Source organism: Caretta caretta, chromosome 2 (genome assembly GCF_965140235.1).
Source record: "Caretta caretta isolate rCarCar2 chromosome 2, rCarCar1.hap1, whole genome shotgun sequence".
In the NCBI taxonomy this organism is placed as follows: domain Eukaryota; kingdom Metazoa; phylum Chordata; order Testudines; family Cheloniidae; genus Caretta; species Caretta caretta.
Genome location: NC_134207.1, coordinates 123,889,507 through 123,908,882, shown reverse-complemented (window position 1 = coordinate 123,908,882; position 19,376 = coordinate 123,889,507). Strand labels below are relative to the sequence as shown.

Here is a 19,376-nt window from a genome sequence, read left to right as displayed (position 1 = left end):
ATCACCCTCGAGTTTTTGACTTGCCTTGGTAGCTGTAGTTCTGATTCTACATTCCTTTTGTTGCAAAACACTGGGTCACAGTCTGTTCTCAGTTAAATTGATGTAAATCTGAAGTCATTAATTAAATCCATTCAAGCCAATATAGAGTTACACCCATTGCTTAATTTGCACTGGGGCTTGCCAGGGCTGAGCCCTGGCACCTCTAGGCTTGGCAGTTCCTAACCCCAGCACCTCTGGGCTTGCTCTGCCAGTTATGAAAGTAAAAAAAAAAAGTTGTGTGAGGCCCAGCACCTCTTTCATTACAAATTAAGCACTGGTTACATCACTGTAACTAAGAGAAGTATATGGCCCTTTTGTTTCCACCTTGTACTCCTCTGCCTGAAGTAGTTTATAGTAACAATAGGAACAAATGGAAACAAGTGACTGAACTCTCAGTGTCTGTACTATGTAATGACTTTTCTCTGCAAAGGTCCACAAATGTGGACATTAAGGTCTTGATTGTCAGGAATCAGAGCCAGCAGCAGAGCCAGTCTCTGGGCAATCTAATGAGCACAGTTGGCCTGTAGTAGATTACCTTATTAACTACCAGCCTGATTGGTGGGAAGAGTCAGCAGACCAGCTCTTAAGCCAAGAACCAGCAGCAGGGTGGTGGCTGTTCAAAGTGTTTGCTTGTGACTGCCATAGCTCCTGCTTGTTCCAAGTTCTGTTCTTTTCTTGTTTCCATGTGGGATCCAGCCCTGTCCTGCCTTGCCTCACAGGTAAACTGGGTCTGACCCTTGGCTCTGATTCCTGATTCCTGACTTCTGGTTTCGGTCTAGTCTCTGACACTGAGCTCTTTGTGTCTGACTTCTGCTTTGACCACTAGGCATGACTATCCATGTACCAGTCACTGAGTCCTATTGTTGCCTGACCTATTTAGGTTCTTATACCATATCCATCACCCTCTGACCACTTTTAGAAATACATTAAGTGACATGACTGGCATCTGTCACACATGGCTCTCATTTTCGCCTTTCTCCTGCTGGAAAAAGGAATTTTTTAAAAATAGATGTGTCATAAATATAAAGGGAAGGGTAAACCCCTTTAAAATCCCTCCTGGCCAGAGAAAAAAAAATCCTCTCACCTGTAAAGGGTTAAGAAGCTAAAGGTAACCTCACTGGCACCTGACCAAAATGACCAATGAGGAGACAAGATACTTTCAAAAGCTGGGAGGAGGGAGAGAAACAAAGGGTCTGTATGTCTGTCTATATGCTGCTTTGCCAAGGATAGACCAGGAATGGAGTCTTAGAACTTTTAGTAAGTAATCTAGCTAGGTATGCGTTAGATTATGATTTCTTTAAATGGCTGAGAAAAGAATTGTGCTGAATAGAATAACTATTTCTGTCTGTGTATCTTTTTATAACTTTAGGTTTTGCCTAGAGAGGTTCTCTATGTTTTGAATCTAATTACCCTGTAAGGTATCTACCATCCTGATGTTACAGGGGGGATTTCTTTACTTCTATTTACTTTTATCCCTATTAAAAGTCTTCTTGTAAGAAAACTGAATGCTTTTTCATTGTTCTCAGATCCAAGGGTTTGGGTCTGTGGTCACCTATGCAAATTGGTGAGGCTTTTTATCCAACATTCCCCAGGAAAGGGGGGGTGCAAGTGTTGGGAGGATTGTTCATTGTTCTTAAGATCCAAGGTCTGGGTCTGTAGTCACCTAAGCAAATTGGTGAGGCTTTTTACCAAACCTTGCCCAGGAAGTGGGGTGCAAGGTTTTGGGAAGTATTTTGGGGGGAAAGACGTTTCCAAACAGCTCTTCCCCAGTAACCAGTATTTGTTTGGTGGTGGTAGCGGCCAATCCAAGGACAAAGGGTGGAATATTTTGTACCTTGGGGAAGTTTTGACCTAAGTTGGTAAAGATAAGTTTAGGAGGTTTTTCATGCAGGTCCCCACATCTGTACCCTAGCTTTCAGAGTGGGGAAGGAACCTTGACAAGATGTATTCACTTATTTCATATCTTCTGTACCATGTGCTTATATTTGTGAAGGCCAGATTGAAGAAGTCTATCTTTTAGTTGGAAAGGAAAGTGGTGAGGCTTGAATTGGTTCTTAGATTCTGTAGCCTATAATCCAAAGGCTATTGAAGTCAATGGAAAGACACTCGTTACCTTGGGATCAGGCCTTTACACTGCTATCTTGATTAGTAAGCCAAGAGAGTTCCTTAAGAGAGTTGGAAGATGGGACTTTGTCCTCCCTCTGTTACATCAATCTAGAATTGCTAGAACATTGCAGAGATGTGGGATGGATGATCTAGACCAAAACCAAGCATTTGGACAACAGGATGTCAGATGAAACCGAATGTAGACATGCACAAGGCATGTCAGAAGGAACAATTTAGACTCTGTGTATGCTCTGTTGGCTTCTAAATAAATTAGAGCTGAAGACCTGGGAGTCATTGTGGCCAGCTCTCTGAAAACATCTGTTCCATGTGTAGCAGCAGTCAAAAAGGCAAATAAGATCATAAAAGTAAATATGATTGCATTGAGAAAGGGATAGAGAATAAACCTGAAAATATTATCATGCCATTCTATAAACTGATGGTATGCTGTCACCTTGGCTACTATCTTTGGTTCTAGCTCCCACCCCCAATCTCAGAAAGGATCTGATCAAGTATGGCAATTTCTGTGTTCCTATAAAAGCTGTATGTTTTATTACATCTCTTAAACTTTATTTATGCCTGGAATGTGCTACAGAAGCTTTAATTACTCTCTGCTGATATATTTTTGTGCTGGCTTCCAGTCATATGACCCTGTTATCCAATAGCAAAGCTCCAACAGTTTATCTTGTATAAATGTAAATGAGCATTTGTCCTTGATTTTTACAGTTTTTACCTTTGTTCTGTCAGCAATAACATCATTTTAAGCACATTAGCAAGTCTATGTAAAAGAATGGGCAAAACCACACTTTTGCCAGTAAGGCCCGTTACCTTCTCTGTACTCATTCACTATCCATAATGACAAATCATTGAAAATATAGCTATCAAGGCTCTTAATCTTACCATTAACAGTTCTTAATTGTATATTACAGTATTATAAGTCAGTGTGTTCTCCCCTTCCACTCTTTAATCTATTATAGGTGGGGAGGGAAGGGCGCTATGGGAAACATGATGTTTCTTTAATGTCAATATTTATTTTCTTTAAACGTGGGAATTTTCATTCAAAATCCAGTTGTATATGATTTATTACAAAGAAACGTGGTTAGAAATTTTCGTATGAATGCAGGTGAAGGGATGTTTCAATTTTTGGACCTTGATATTTGTTTGCTTTTGGTGGTACCCCAACACCACTGATACCAAACTGTGATTGGGGTTTAGCAGATGGGGAAGTGATGCCTATTGGGGGTTCATGTCAATGGGTGGGGAACTGAGTTAACAGACTATGGCCAAAGATATAATGGGGGAGTGACTTACTTATTGTTCATTTAGAAAAATGATTGTGGTGTTTCCCCAGGTTGTGTTCCATTTCCCCCAATAAAGTTCCCTTTGTTTCATAACTCAGTGCTTGCAGGTGGGAAAGTATTGCCTATTAAGGGCATCCAGAGAAGGTATTTCATGATCCCAGAAATTCTGGGTGAAAACTCAAGCCAGTGGTGCTTCTTAGTTTGAAGAAGGACCCCCAGCTATTGCAACCTGGCCTTTGATTTTGACAGCGAGTGACAGAGGGTTATATATACGCCTTTCTAACCCTTAGGTAAGGGTAGCAGACAGGAGAGCCCTGGGTTCAGGAAAGCCCTGCTGCAGTTCTGTCCGTAGTAACAAGGAGGATTACCAGAGGGAGGAGAATGCATCCCTTCCCTCCCAACTAGAGGAAGCTGAGAAATCACTGCCTGGTTAGTAACCAGTATCTTCATTCAGTTCCTTTAATCTTGTTTTGGAATTCTAACTTGAAAATAAAGCCAACCCTAGAGGGGGAGGGCTTCAGCAATTTACCCTGTAGGTTTCTTTCAGAGATCTGCAAGAGACAAAGCAGAATGTTGGCTAGAAATGGATACTCCTCTACCCTCATTTCCCTCCAAATGATTGTCCTGATCTCTTCTTCATGTTCAGCCATAAAGGAGGTAAGCAGAGAGCAATACCTGTGGCTATAGGGAGGGAGCAGCAGAGTGGCAACAGAATTAAGTCCTATTTAATTTTTCCTACCTGCTTTTCCCCTTCTCTGGCACCTTTCTGCACAGTCAAGGGTGCCAGCAGCATTTAGAACTCAGTTTAGGCCTGGAACATTTCAGTGTTTTAATTTATTCTCCAGACTTTTCCTAGATGGCCTGTCACTTTTCACAATATTCCAGCTTTCATTTCTGTTCCGTTGACAGCAATATAAACAGCACCCCACTCATTTATTGTGAATTCAGCGCTGGTGAAAGGTGCCAGATTAACAGCTTTGGGGAGAAAAGTCTTTACTTCATTCAAAAACAGGTACATAGGCTGCAGAATCCTCAGCAAAACTGTGTTTCAGGTCAGATCTGAAACGACTGCCTCAAGAAGAAAGGAAGATAATCCATTCTGCACACTTATTTATGCCTCCATTCAGAAAACACTTAAATATATGCTTAAAGTTAAGCTTGTATTTAGTTGCTTCCCTGAATAGGAATGTTTCCCTGTACTGGAGCCTTGACTCTTGACCACTCTGTTAACAGTCAGTAAGGATCTTAACATTAACTGATGTGGTTATTTTTGTCATCTTAATATGCATAATGCAATGCTGTCACAAACATTACTAACATCTGAGTGAGGTATGTAAATCCCCATTTACAGAACTGAATAGCTGAATTGCAGAGAAGTTAAACAATTTACTCACATCAGTATGGCAAAGCCAACTTCAGATTTTGATTTCCTGATTTTCCCTCCCTGCACATCCAACTAGACCAGTGGTTTTCAAACTTTTATACTGGTGACCCCTTTCACATAACAAGCCTCTGAGTGTGACTACCTCCTTATAAATTAAAAACACTTTTTAATATATTTAACAACATTATAAATGTTAGAGGCAAAACGGGGCTTGGGGTGGAGGCTGACATCTCACACTCCCCCCTGTAATAACCTTGCGACCCCCTGAGCGGTCCTGACCCCCAGTTTGAGAACCCCTGAACAAGACCACCAGCCCTGTCTCATTTGTGGTCTGCCTTTTTATAAAGAAATGGACTGAGACAAGGAATAGGAAACTTGTAGGTCACTGTTAATTACTAAAGCATCTGATTATCATTAACATGAATTGTGACTGAAGGAAATGGGACTTTTGTGATACAGCAGCAATTGCCCGAGCAAGCTAAAATTGGTCTGAAGACATGCACTATATGTTAGAGCCAATGGAGGAATGAAAAGTAAAACTATAACTCTGTACTTAGGCCCCAGTCAAGCAAAGCATTTAAGATCATATTTAACTTTAAATACTCTGTTGAATTAATAGTAGTCTAGTTGAGAGGTTAGATAAAGTTGTAGTAGCAGCAAATCTGCATGTAGCTGGAAATACCATTTCTAACTTTCAAACAGGCATAGAGAGTCAATTAGAACAATTGCAAAAACAAGAAAATCTTAGATTTTAAATTAATTAGGACACAAAAATAGCATTATAACACCTCTACTCTATTTACAGACCTACATATGTCACACTGTCTGCAACTAATGATCGAGTAGTTTGACTTACCTAGTCAGAATTTGCCTTCAAGGTGTGTCTGCTTCCTTTTGCTTTAGAAGTCACTCCAATCTGTCTTGCAATATTTGTGAAAGTTCTCCAGACTGCTGGCAAGCTTTTCAAAAGTAGGTCTTGACCTCTGCCTCCAAAACACTTATATAGTAACTGTATAAAAGTCAAGGAGTACTTGTGGCACCTTAGAGGCTAACAAATTTATTTGAGCAGAAGCTTTCATGAGCTACAGCTCACTTCATCGGATACTTTGCATTTAAACACATTTTCTTTTAAACTGTTTTGAAGAGTTTGGGAAATACTGTTTATCAGCTGAGTCAGGGAAAAGAGAACTTGGGAAAACATCTGAGAAGAAAAATAAGTGGGGGGGAAATTTTAAATGCTAATTTCATTTTTGTGGCTGTTTTTCTGTTTTTGAGTCCTTTGGAATTGGAGAACTCTTCTGTCTTGGAGATGAACATATTGGTCCAAATTCAGGTGTAACTCCATTGAATCTGATCTTGTGTGTCTATATGGAGATTTACCTGAATTATTAGTAGAGTTACTTTACTAAGTACTCTGATATTTCATGCAGTGATTTCATTTTATTCACTGATGGCATTGCATGAAGTTTTATAGTACACCACTTAGTAATTTGGTCTTGACCGATAATACTTATCACTGCTGTCTATAGCATGAGGGGAAAATAGCATTGCATCAATGAAGTCACAGCACTTTCTATATTTTTATGTCCCCTGAAAAAGTGTTTTTATCTGCATTTCACTCATCTTCAACTGATGTAAATCAACATTACTGCATTGACGTAAAAAACAATGCGGTGTACTTGTGGCACCTTAGAAACTAACACATTTATTTGGGGATAAGCTTTTGTGGGCTAAGACCCATTTCATCAGATGCATAACTTCAGTGGAGCTAGGCTGACATATACAAGCTGGGGATCTGGCCCATAATGTGTAAATGTAGATTACTTCTTAGGACACTTGTCCACTTATTAAACTAGAGGACTGGGATATCAGTTCTTACGGAATGTAGAATGTAATAGGAATTAAACCATTATGCTTCTATGACTACTAAGATAGAGAATTAAATAGGGTGATAGACTTTCTATAGGTATTTTTAAACCATCCTATAAAAATTCCATAGGAAGAATGTAATTTTCTGATAAATCTATAGGATGGCTCAATATAACTGGAGAGGGGACTGTAACATAAAAGAAAAGCTGAACTTGGTTGTTTTTCTGGTTCTGCCGCTAATTTGCTATGTTCTATTCTATAAGGGTATGTCTACACTACGGAATAAGGTCGAATTTATAGAAGTCGGTTTTTTAGAAATCGGTTTTATAAATTCGAGTGTGTGTCTCCCTACAGAAAATGCTCTAAGTGCATTAAGTGCATTAACTCGGCGGAGCGCTTCCACAGTACCGAGGCAAGCGTCGACTTCCGGAGCGTTGCACTGTGGGTAGCTATCCCACAGTTCCCGCAGTCTCCGCTTCCCATTGGAATTCTGGGTTGAGATCCCAATGCCTGATGGGGCTAAAACATTGTCGCGGGTGGTTCTGGGTACATATCGTCAGCCCCCCGTTCCCTCCCTCCCCCCGTGAAAGCAAGGGCAGACAATCATTTCGCGCCTTTTTTCCTGAGTTACCTGTGCAGACGCCATACCATGGCAAGCATGGAGCCCGCTCAGGTAACCGTCACCCTATGTCTCCTGGGTGCTGGCAGACGCGGTACGGCATTGCTACACAGTAGCAGCAACCCCTTGCCTTGTGGCAGCAGACGGTACAGTACGACTGGTAGCCGTCATCGTCATGTCTGAGGTGCTCCTGGTCGCCTCTGTGAGGTCGATCAGGAGCGCCTGGGCAGACATGGGCACAGGGACTAAATTTGGAGTGACTTGACCAGGTCATTCTCTTTAGTCCTGCAGTCAATCCTATTGAACCGTCTTATGGTGAGCGGGCAGGCGATACGGACTGCTAGCAGTCGTACTGTACCATCTTCTGCCGAGCAGCCATGAGATGTGGATGGCATGCAGTCCTTCTGCACCGTCTGCTGCCAGCCAAAGATGTAAAAGATAGATGGAGTGGATCAAAACAAGAAATACACCAGATTTGTTTTGTACTCATTTGCTTCCCCCCCTCCCCTGTCTAGGGGACTCATTCTTCTAGATCACACTGCAGTCACTTACAGAGAAGGTGCAGCGAGGTAAATCTAGCCATGTATCAATCAGAGGCCAGGCTAACCTTCTTGCTCCAATAAGGACAATAACTTAGGTGCACCATTTCTTATTGGAACCCTCCGTGAAGTCCTGCCTGAAATACTCCTTGATGTAAAGCCACCCCCTTTGTTGATTTTAGCTCCCTGAAGCCAACCCTGTAAGTGCCCCTCCCAGCATCAGAGCAATGGCAAACAATCGGGCATCTGAGAGTGCTGTCCAGAGCAGTCACAATGGAGCACTCTGATGGGGCTAAAACATTGTCGCGGGTGGTTCTGGGTACGTGTCGTCAGGCCCCCGTTCCCTCCCTCCCTCCGTGAAAGCAAGGGCAGACAATCATTTCGCGCCTTTTTTCCTGAGTTACCTATGCAGACGCCATACCACAGCAAGCATGGAGCCCGCTCAGGTAACCGTCACCCTATGTCTCCTGGGTGCTGGCAGACGCGGTACGGCTTTGCTGCACAGTAGCAGCAACCCCTTGCCTTCTGGCAGCAGACGGTGCAATACGATTGGTAGTCGTCCTCATCGTGTCCGAGGTGCTCCTGGCCGCGTCGGCTGGGAGCGCCTGGGCAGACTTGGGCGCAGGGACTAAATTTGGAGTGACTTGACCAGGTCATTCTCTTTAGTCCTGCAGTCAGTCCTATTGAACCGTCTTATGGTGAGCGGGCAGGCGATACGGACTGCTAGCAGTCGTACTGTACCATCTTCTGCCAGGCAGGCAAGAGATGAGGATTGCTAGCAGTCGTATTGCACCATCTTCTGCCAGGCAGGCAAGAGATGGGGATGGCTAGCAGTCGTACTGTACCATCTTCTGCCGAGCAGCCATGAGATGTGGATGGCATGCAGTCCTTCTGCACCGTCTGCTGCCAGCCAAAGATGTAAAAGATAGATGGAGTGGGTCAAAACAAGAAATAGACCAGATTTGTTTTGTACTCATTTGCCTCCTCCCCTGTCTAGGGGACTCATTCCTCTAGGTCACACTGCAGTCACTCACTGAGAAGGTGCAGCGAGGTAAATCTAGCCATGTATCAATCAGAGGCCAGGCTAACCTCCTTGTTCCAATAACAACGATAACTTAGGTGCACCATTTCTTATTGGAACCCTCCGTGCAGTCCTGCCTGAAATACTCCTTGATGTACAGGCACCCCCTTTGTTGATTTTAGCTCCCTGAAGCCAACCCTGTAAGCCGTGTCGTCAGTCGCCCCTCCCTCCGTCAGAGCAACGGCAGACAATCGTTCCACGCCTTTTTTCTGTGCGGACGCCATACCACGGCAAGCATGGAGCCCGCTCAGCTCACTTTGGCAATTAGGAGCACATTAACCACCACACGCATTATTCAGCAGTATATGCAGCACCAGAACATGGCAACGCGATACCGGGCGAGGAGGCGACGTCAGCGTGGTCCCGTGAGTGATCAGGACATGGACACAGATTTCTCTGAAAGCATGGGCCCTGACAATGCATGCATCATGGTGCTAATGGGGCAGGTTCATGCTGTGGAACGCCGATTCTGGGCTCGGGAAACAAGCACAGACTGGTGGGACCGCATAGTGTTGCAGGTCTGGGACGATTCCCAGTGGCTACGAAACTTTCGCATGCGTAAGGGCACTTTCATGGAACTTTGTGACTTGCTTTCCCCTGCCCTGAAGCGCATGAATACCAAGATGAGAGCAGCCCTCACAGTTGAGAAGCGAGTGGCGATAGCCCTGTGGAAGCTTGCAACGCCAGACAGCTACCGGTCAGTTGGGAATCAATTTGGAGTGGGCAAATCTACTGTGGGGGCTGCTGTGATGCAAGTAGCCCACGCAATCAAAGATCTGCTGATATCAAGGGTAGTGACCCTGGGAAATGTGCAGGTCATAGTGGATGGCTTTGCTGCAATGGGATTCCCTAACTGTGGTGGGGCTATAGATGGAACCCATATCCCTATCTTGGCACCGGAGCACCAAGCCGCCGAGTACATAAACCGCAAGGGGTACTTTTCGATAGTGCTGCAAGCTCTGGTGGATCACAAGGGACGTTTCACCAACATCAACGTGGGATGGCCGGGAAAGGTGCATGATGCTCGCATCTTCAGGAACTCTGGTCTGTTTCAAAAGCTGCAGGAAGGGACTTTATTCCCAGACCAGAAAATAACTGTTGGGGATGTTGAAATGCCTATATGTATCCTTGGGGACCCAGCCTACCCCTTAATGCCATGGCTCATGAAGCCATACACAGGCAGCCTGGACAGTGGTCAGGAGCTGTTCAACTACAGGCTGAGCAAGTGCAGAATGGTGGTAGAATGTGCATTTGGACGTTTAAAGGCGCGCTGGCGCAGTTTACTGACTCGCTTAGACCTCAGCGAAACCAATATTCCCACTGTTATTACTGCTTGCTGTGTGCTCCACAATATCTGTGAGAGTAAGGGGGAGACGTTTATGGCGGGGTGGGAGGTTGAGGCAAATCGCCTGGCTGCTGGTTACGCGCAGCCAGACACCAGGGCGGTTAGAAGAGCACAGGAGGGCGCGGTACGCATCAGAGAAGCTTTGAAAAACAGTTTCATGACTGGCCAGGCTACGGTGTGAAAGTTCTGTTTGTTTCTCCTTGATGAACCCCCCCACCCCTTGGTTCACTCTATTTCCCTGTAAGCTAACCACCCTCCCCTCCTCCCTTTAATCATTGCTTGCAGAGCCAATAAAGTCATTGCTGCTTCACAGTCATGCATTCGTTATTCATTCATCACACAAATAGGGGGATGACTACCAAGGTATCCCAGGAGGGGTGGTGGAGGAGGGAAGGAAAATGCCACACAGCACTTTAAGCACAGCACTTTAAAAGTTTACAACTTTAAAATTTATTGAATGACAGCCTTCTTTTTTTTGGGCAATCCTCTGTGGTGGAGTGGCTGGTTGGCCGGAGGCCCCCCCACCGCGTTCTTGGGCGTCTGGGTGTGGAGGCTATGGAACTTGGGGAGGAGGGCGGTTGGTTACAGAGGGGCTGCAGTGGCAGTCTGTGCTCCAGCTGCCTTTGCTGCAGCTCAACCATACACTGGAGCATACTGGTTTGGTCCTGCAGCAGCCTCAGCATTGAATCCTGCCTCCTCTCATCACGCTGCCGCCACCTTTGAGCTTCAGCCCTGTCTTCAGCCCGCCACTTACTCTCTTCAGCCCTCCACCTCTCCTCCCGGTCATTTTGTGCTTTCCTGCACTCTGACATTATTTGCCTCCACGCATTCGTCTGTGCTCTGTCAGTGTGGGAGGACAGCATGAGCTCGGAGAACATTTCATCGCGAGTGCGTTTTTTTTTCTTTCTAAGCTTCACTAGCCTCTGGGAAGGAGAAGATCCTGTGATCATTGAAACACATGCAGCTGGTGGAGAAAAAAAAGGGACAGCGGTATTTAAAAAGACACATTTTATAAAACAGTCGCTACACTCTTTCAGGGTAAACCTTGCTGTTAACATTACATACATAGCACATGTGCTTTCGTTACAAGGTCGCATTTTGCCTCCTCCCACCGCGTGAACGGATTTTGGTTGAATGCCAGCAAACATACACTGCAATGCTTTGTTCTACAGTGATTCCCCAGTACGTGTTGCTGGCCTGGAGTGGTAAAGTGTCCTACCATGAAGGACGAAATAAGGCTGCCCTCCCCAGAAACCTTTTGCAAAGGCAGAACCGCAAATGCCAGGGCAAAGTAATCCTTTCACATGCTTGCTTTTAAACCATGTATAGCATTTTAAAAGGTACACTCACCAGAGGTCCCTTCTCCACCTGCTGAGTCCAGGAGGCAGCCTTGGGTGGGTTCGGGGGGTACTGGCTCCAGGTCTAGGGTGAGAAACAGTTCCTGGCTGTCGGGAAAACCGGTTTCTCCGCTTGCTTGCTGTGAGCTATCTACAACCTCCTCATCATCATCTTCTTCGTCCCCAAAACCTACTTCTGTATTGCCTCCATCTCCATTGAAGGAGTCAAACAACACGGCTGGGGTAGTGGTGGCTGAACCCCCTAAAATGGCATGCAGCTCATCATAGAAGCGGCATGTTTGGGGCTCTGACCCAGAGCGGCTGTTCGCCTCTCTGGTTTTCTGGTAGGCTTGCCTCAGCTCCTTCAGTTTCACGCGGCACTGCTTCGGGTCCCTGTTATGGCCTCTGTCCTTCATGCCCTGGGAGATTTTCAGAAAGGTTTTGGCATTTCGAAAACTGGAACGGAGTTCTGATAGCACGGATTCCTCTCCCCAAACAGCGATCAGATCCCGTACCTCCCGTTCAGTCCATGCTGGAGCTCTTTTGCGATTCTGGGACTCCATCATGGTCACCTGTGCTGATGAGCTCTGCATGGTCACCTGCAGCTTGCCACGCTGGCCAAACAGGAAATGAGATTCAAAAGTTCGCGGTTCTTTTCCTGTCTACCTGGCCAGTGCATCTGAGTTGAGAGCGCTGTCCAGAGCGGTCAGAATGGAGCACTCTGGGATAGCTCCCGGAGGCCAATACCATCGAATTGTGTCCACAGTACCTCAAATTCAAGCCGGCAACGTCGATTTAAGCGCTAATCCACTTGTCAGGGGTGGAGTAAGGAAATCGATTTTAAGAGCCCTTTAAGTCGAAATAAAGGGCTTCATTGTGTGGACGGGTGCAGGTTTAAATCGATTTAACGCTGCTAAATTCGACCTAACGTCCTAGTGTAGACCAGGGCTAACTGTGGTACAGCAGCACCACTGTGGTGAATGTTGTTTTATTACTTTTTTCTGTTTCAGGGTCAACCTTTCTAATTCCTCTAATACCAACATGCTTAGTCAGAGTCCTCTGAAATTTGGTGTGCCTCAGGAGGGTGCAGGATAGGGTTAGTAACCCAAATTTGGAATCATTTGAGCCAGAGTTAGACATACAAGTCCTGATTAAAAAAAAATAGCCATTTTCAAAAAGTTTCAATGTGTTTTTTTGTGCAGAGCTAGAAATCAAAGTATTGATGTAATGCAGGTCAAAATGGTCTCGATATATCGAGTTTTACCCAAGCTAGTGAATGGTACCCACTAAATCTTTGGGGACCCAAACTGAGAATGGCATTTAAGAAAATGTACATTTTTAATTGCTCATATGCTAGTATGGAAAAACGGCTAGGGGGTTTCCATTCCTGCCATTTTATATGCCTCAGAGTTTTACACTCGTAAGTGCTCTAAACTTCAAAAAGTTACTCAGATTGCTCTGAAATTTGGTGTGCCTCAGACGTGCAGGATGGAGTTAGTGATCTGAACTTGGGGTCAGATGACCAAGAGGTTCCTGAATGACAGGCTTCCCCCCAATACTGCTGTATTATACTGTTAAGCTGAGAGATGCTAATGTCTGGATAAATTGCAGACCTCCCAGAGTTTGGTGGCTGTAAACTCACCCTTCAGTTAAGGATAAATTAATCACAAGTCCTTACCGAAGACAAAGGGAGTTCTGGACTGAGTGGCTGGAGACTGCTACAATTTGTGAATCATGCATGGCAATTTTTATTTTGTGGGGAATATAATAAAAGGTTTTTTGGGGGGGAAAATTAGACATGAGAGAGCTTCCTGGGAAGGGGAGCATTAGGGGACATAGGAGTGGGGAAAACAGAGGGGAGAGGAGTTTGGGGCTGCAGTGAGTCAAATTTTACCAAGGTAGTGCATGGCACCCACGAAATCTTTGAGGACCCAAATGTATTTAAGAACCTGTTCACTTTTCTTGTGTAGATGTGCAGTCTAGAAGGATTACAGTATGCATGTGCTAATAAAGAGAGAATTTCTTTTCAGCTCTTTTGTGTTTCAAGGGATTGTGTCAACACTACTGCCCCAGGTGAGAACCCCACCTCTGGCATTTCTAGTCTGAACCTTTGCACATCTCCACAATAAAAAATTAATTCATGTTGCTTATGACACATTATCTCTGTTATATTATAACAAGGTTTATTTATTTGAGGAGGAGGTTTACTGTAAACACAGTAGAATAGTCAGCGGCCTGTCTAACCAACATTTTTGTTGTCAGGTGGGGAGGAGCTTGAGATAGAAGACTTTGTGTGCAGAGGGGAGGGAATTGGGGGACAGAGACAAGGAGGGGGTTGCAGCTGTGGAGGAGGCAGGAAATGAGGATGGGTGTTAAGCAAGGATTGGATTCTTTGTTTCAGAAAATCTGTATTTTACTAGGCCCTGCAGGGAAGTGGGGAGGCAAATGTCTATTTCCTGATCTTAGGGCAGATTAATTTGATGTTTCCAAAGACACACAGCACTGAGGTTTGGAATTCACAGCACAGGTACCTTGACTGTTGAGGGAAAAGAAATAGGTGAGCTGCCATGGTTGCCAATGTGTGGGTTCTGGATTATGAGGTTGCAGAAGTTTGTGGGAGAGCAAGGAGTAGACCAGTACATGGGGATTGCTGATTTGGGTGGAGAGAGGTGACCTTTGTTGGCATCACATTTTTCCCACTCTGCAGCATCTATCTGGTGACCTAGGAGTTGTGATTTACCAGACATCGTGGTGAATCACTCAGCAGAAATAAATTAGATCTCATGCAATGTAGGAGAGCAGATTTGGACTGCAGCAGAGATTTGTGTCTGAACTGTGATAGTTTTCTCTGATTTGACTGAGCATCTGTGGAATTGCTGCAGCAACAATGTGAAAGCTATTAATAAATGTTGAAAGAACATTAATAGGGAAAATGGAGGTTCATGGCTGACCGGAAGAGTGTACTGTATGGTATGTGGAAACATAAGAAGCTCTGACACACCACTGTTGCTTAAAGATGGGCTGAATCTGTTGCACATGGGTCAGAGGAACTTGCTTTTTGTATTCTGGAACAGAAACCCTGCCTGTGATTTCTCTCACTTAGCCCTACCATAAACTTCACCTTCCAACTGTTCTCACACATACCTGGGAACACCATTCCACTGTAACATAGTTGTCCTTCACTCCAAGCATGTTATGGAGGGTGGGATGGAGGGAAGTAACAGCACTAAATGTGTTTGTATACCAAGAGAAGGGAAGATGAGTTCCCTGCTCATGTGTGGGCATGGGATGTGGGAGCAGCTGGGTACATTAGTGGTGAGGAGGCCAGGTAGGGGAAGAATGCAGTGAATAGGTCAGGAACATCACCTGTCGAAGCAGGGCTGGTGAGGCCCTGCTATGGGTTGGCGGTTGGTGTGGAAGTAGAGGGGAAGCTGGTTGGCATGGTATGCAAATTGTGGGAAATATGTACAATTGCCTGAATGACTACTAACTCCAACAACATTATCTTTTCCTAATTAAAAAAAAAAACTAGGAAATTCAGTGGCAAAAAATCCTACGTTACTACAGAGTTAAGGCTCTTTGGTGGTATGTTGTTCCTCTGCAGAATACTGAGTGGAGCAAATCTCAAACTTCTGAATACCAGGAAATGCAAAGTTAAGATGCCCTCTTTCTGCAGCACTCCCAATATGCCCTGTTACTACATGTACCTTTACTCTCCTAACCCCAGAATTGCTGAAAATGTACAAGATCTTCACCTCCTTTTACAACCCATTCACTGTCATCCACAGGATTCCAGCTAATATTATTAAAGGACAAAAAGGGGTAGGGGGACAGTTGCTTATTCCAGTGGTTCTTAACCAGGGGTATGTATAACTCTGGGGATACACAGAGGTCTTCCTGGGCGTTCATCAACTCATCTAGACACTTGCCTAGTTTTACAACAAGCTATATTAAAAGCACTAGCAAAATCAGTACATACTAAAATTTCATACAATGATTTCTTTATACTGCTCTCTATATTATACACTGAAATGTAAGTACAATATTTATATTCCAATTGATTTATTTTATAATTATATGGTAAAAATGAGAAAGTAAGCAATTTTTCAGTAACAGTGTGCTGTGACACTTGTATTTTTGTATGATTTTGTAGGCAAGTAGTTTTTAAGTGTGGTGAAACTGGGGTGTACTCAAGACAAATCAGATGCCTGAAAGGGATACAGCAGTCTGGTAAGGTTGAGAGCCACTGACTGATGCTACCTTCCCTATACCCTTTTTGAGCAATCTCTTCAGATGCACTTACCACATATTCCCACTGACCCTTGGTGATATAAGATTCAGGAGATTCTAGATGGTATGATCCTGATGGTACGCTCGCACACTTAACCAGCTGCCTGGACAGACAACCACACTTGAACAATTGAAGAACCACTTCAGCCATTTACAGCTCCCTTCCACTTATTCACAGGATACTAGCTCAACCTGCACTTTTACTTTACCATTGTTAAAGCATTAGAATCCTCTCCTATTCCATCTCACTGCAGACAGTGTCCTTCGTAAAAAAGGCCCTATGCCCTTCTACTAACATAACCTACACTATTCTCCAAAGAAAGGCATGCTGAATCCTGAAGGTACACACGTAACTCTTGACTGTCCTCAAACACAAGAAGGTGAAAAACAAATCTCCTCCTGTCACAATCACTGCTCTGTCACAAGCCTCATAGTAATCCATAGACCTCACAGATGCACCTCAACCAAGCAGAGCTAACTTCTGCCTCCATCATTCAGTACAGCTACACCTGACACCAACTGTCCTCACTTTACCTGCAGTGCGTGCAGATTATACATGGTTAGACTGCTGTCATAACCCAGTTTGCTAACGATGATACCTTTTGTAATAAAATCCCTGGGTCCTGCTATTTATATAATGTATCATTTATTTTTCAGTATTTATTAACTTCATTGGGCGGGCAGTATTTTTAGCAATTTTTTACTTATGTAGATGCCCAAAAATTGGGGATTTTCAGTGCTTTTTCTTTCATGCTGTAATAGAAGATTTTTTTCCCCAGGTTTTCCCCAAAATTCTTGTCTAAATAAGACCTACTTTAATTTTTATTATATGTATAAGAAATGACTGACATGTTAGTTTAAGCTTTGCATGCTTGTTACTGAACCCCTCATTTAGCATGTAGTGCATTCGCTCCCTAGCGTGCTGGGATATAATATTGTTTCAAACGGCACTATGTAATGGTGTGCCAGGGAACCTTTAGTGTGCACCAGCAGGGTCTTCACAGACCAATTAATATGCAACATGTTAGTGTGCTCTCGAAATCACACCCCTGTGGTTCACATTACCGTTCCCTGGAGATATGCCTTTAGGTACAAGCCCAGGAGCAAGGGCATTGCCTATATAAACAAACTGTGCTGAGAAAGAGGTGAAGTCAACATAAATTGAGTAACCATTACTGGTATTTTTCTAGTGTGTGTTGGATAAATACAGACTTCATTTTTCTTAATGGGTGGTGTGTGTTTTATTGGTTAAAACAAAATTAAAATCCCTAAAAGTACACCGTTCCGCACTGAAATGATGCACATGCACATCTTCCCTTCGCTTACACACATCAGTGGGTGCAAAGCATAGATCTCATATCATAATCACAGCTCTCTCATGCACCTAAAAGCAGGACCGGATTAACTTTTTGTGGGCCCGGCGCCAAACATATTTGTGAGGCCCCCTGGGGAATGATCGTAAAAGGGGCCGGGGGCAAAAGCACAGTGGGGAGGGAACTAGGGTTGGTCCCTGGAGAAGGGAGGGGCCAGGGGTAAACTGCAAGCACAGCAGGGCTGGGGAGGGGGTAAACGGAATCCCCCCTCCCCTGCTCACATAGAGCAGGTACCTACCTGGTTCTAGCCCATTCTCTTCGTCTCTCTCTGCACTGAGCTGCCTGCCCCTCCTCCTGCAGCAACAGGACAGGTTGTCTTCCAGCCCTCTGGGGTGGGTGTTGGGAGTGGGAGGAGCAGAGGCTAATGTGGTTACTCCTACAACCGGACTTTTAGTTTCCAGTCAGCACTGCTAACCGGACACTCGGGTCCCATTTTCTATTGCAGTTTCCAGACTAAAACTGGATACCTGGCAACAGGGCTGCCAGAAAAGGCTGAGGGGGGGAGGGGGCTAAGCCTTAAGTGGGGGGAAGCAAGTGGTGGGTGGGCTAGGGAGTGGAGAGGAGCTAGTGGGCAGGGCCATGTCTGCTGTACTGTTCAGGTAGGCTGGAGATTGTGGAGATCAGTCAACACAGTATCCCCAGCCCAGGTGACGTGACAGCCAGTGGTGGATTTAGGGTTAGTGGGGGCCTCCCGGCCCTGTGCTCAGCTTCATTTGTGGGGCCCCTCCTTAGGACCCAGCCAAGAAAAAGGACATTTTCTATTATCTCCCTCTACCCCTGTTTTTCGTTCTTTTTTTCTTCCTCCTCCTATAAGAAATAGGAAGTAAATGAAAATAAAGTGAGGTACCGTGATTGTTTTTGTAGTCTAACTTATTTTTCCACAGACCACTTGAAAATCGCTGAGGGTCTCAGCGGAACACTTAATGATCTTTCCAAATACTGTTTGTACCATTAGCTAACTATTGTAAAGTGCTTTGGATAAGAGCGCTGTATAAAAAAAATGTAAAAAAACCTTGGGGTGTGGGGTCTGGCCAGGAGCTAGGATGAGGGAGGGGGCTCAGGGTTGGGGCAGGAGGCTGGGATGTGGAACATTTACCTGGGGCAGCTCCTGTTTGGTGTGAGCAGTGCAGGTGGGAATGTGGGAGTGGGGGGGAGCGGTGCAGGAGCTCCTGTTTGGTGCTCAGGCTGGGGGTGGGGATGGGGGGGCTGCAAGAGTCAGGACATGGGGTGTGGGGAGGCTGGGTATGTGTGTGGGTGCAAGAATCAGGGCAGGGGGCTGGGGAGGTATGAGAGGGTGCAGGGGTCAGGGCAGGGGGCTGAGGGTATGTGAGGGGGGTGCAGAGGTTGGGGGGTGCAGGGGTCAGGGCAGAGGGGTGGGGATGCTCACGGCAGGGGGCTGGAGGGGGTATGCCAAGGGCCCGCCCCTACCTCTTCTCTGTCTCCTTCCCGGAGCAGTGAGCATGCTGCGGTCCTGCTCTTCCCCCTCCCTGTGCTGGCAAACAGCTGATCAGCGGCAGGGAGATGGGGGGGGGGGCAGAAAGTAGCACACTGGGGGAAGAGGTGGGGGAGGAACTTGGCTGCTGGTGAAACTTGCCCTGCTGCAGCAGGAGCCCCAGGAGCCAGCAGCATCAAGCTTCTGCCCCCACAGGAGAGAGCGGAGGGGTGGGGGAAGAGTGGCCAGGCCGGGGCTCCTTTGGACTGTGTGCCCAGCACCATGGCGTCACTGGCGCCATGATAAATCCGGTACCGCCTCAAAGTAAACACACCTTTACCAAGCTGGCCAACTATTGCTTCCACCATTTAGTATAGGTACATCTAACACACTGACTACCTGGGGTGTATGCAAATATTTCCTATTGGCTACTGCAGGTTCAGAGGAACAGAGGAAAGGTGGCATGGACGACTTCCCTCCCTCCTCTGTTTGTCCTTTAATAATGTTGCATGGAATCCTGCGGGTTAGAGTGAATGGGTCGGAGGTGAAGAGCCTGACCCTTCAGCAGTTGTGGGTTTGGCAAAGTAAATGTATGTGTGTGAATAGGACATAATGATGGATTGCTAAAAGAGAACAGAGTTAAGGTCGCATAAACAACCTTAAC

The 19,376-nt window shown here is 45.3% G+C and overlaps 2 protein-coding genes across 2 annotated transcripts in view; one reads left to right on the top strand and one right to left on the bottom strand.

Moving 5' to 3' along the window:
• Positions 1 to 19,376, top strand: part of CDH20 (cadherin 20) — a 246,230-nt gene that overhangs the window by 42,856 nt on the left and 183,998 nt on the right. The gene's annotated exons all lie outside the window — the stretch shown is intronic.
• LOC142070771 (uncharacterized) lies at positions 10,724 to 12,389 on the bottom strand. The gene is made up of 2 exons (XM_075124740.1): positions 11,631 to 12,389; positions 10,724 to 11,244 (listed from the first exon to the last, which is right to left on the bottom strand). The coding sequence occupies exons 1-2, from the start codon at positions 12,208 to 12,210 to the stop codon at positions 10,724 to 10,726; spliced, it is 1,101 nt and encodes a 366-aa protein (XP_074980841.1). The 5' UTR covers positions 12,211 to 12,389.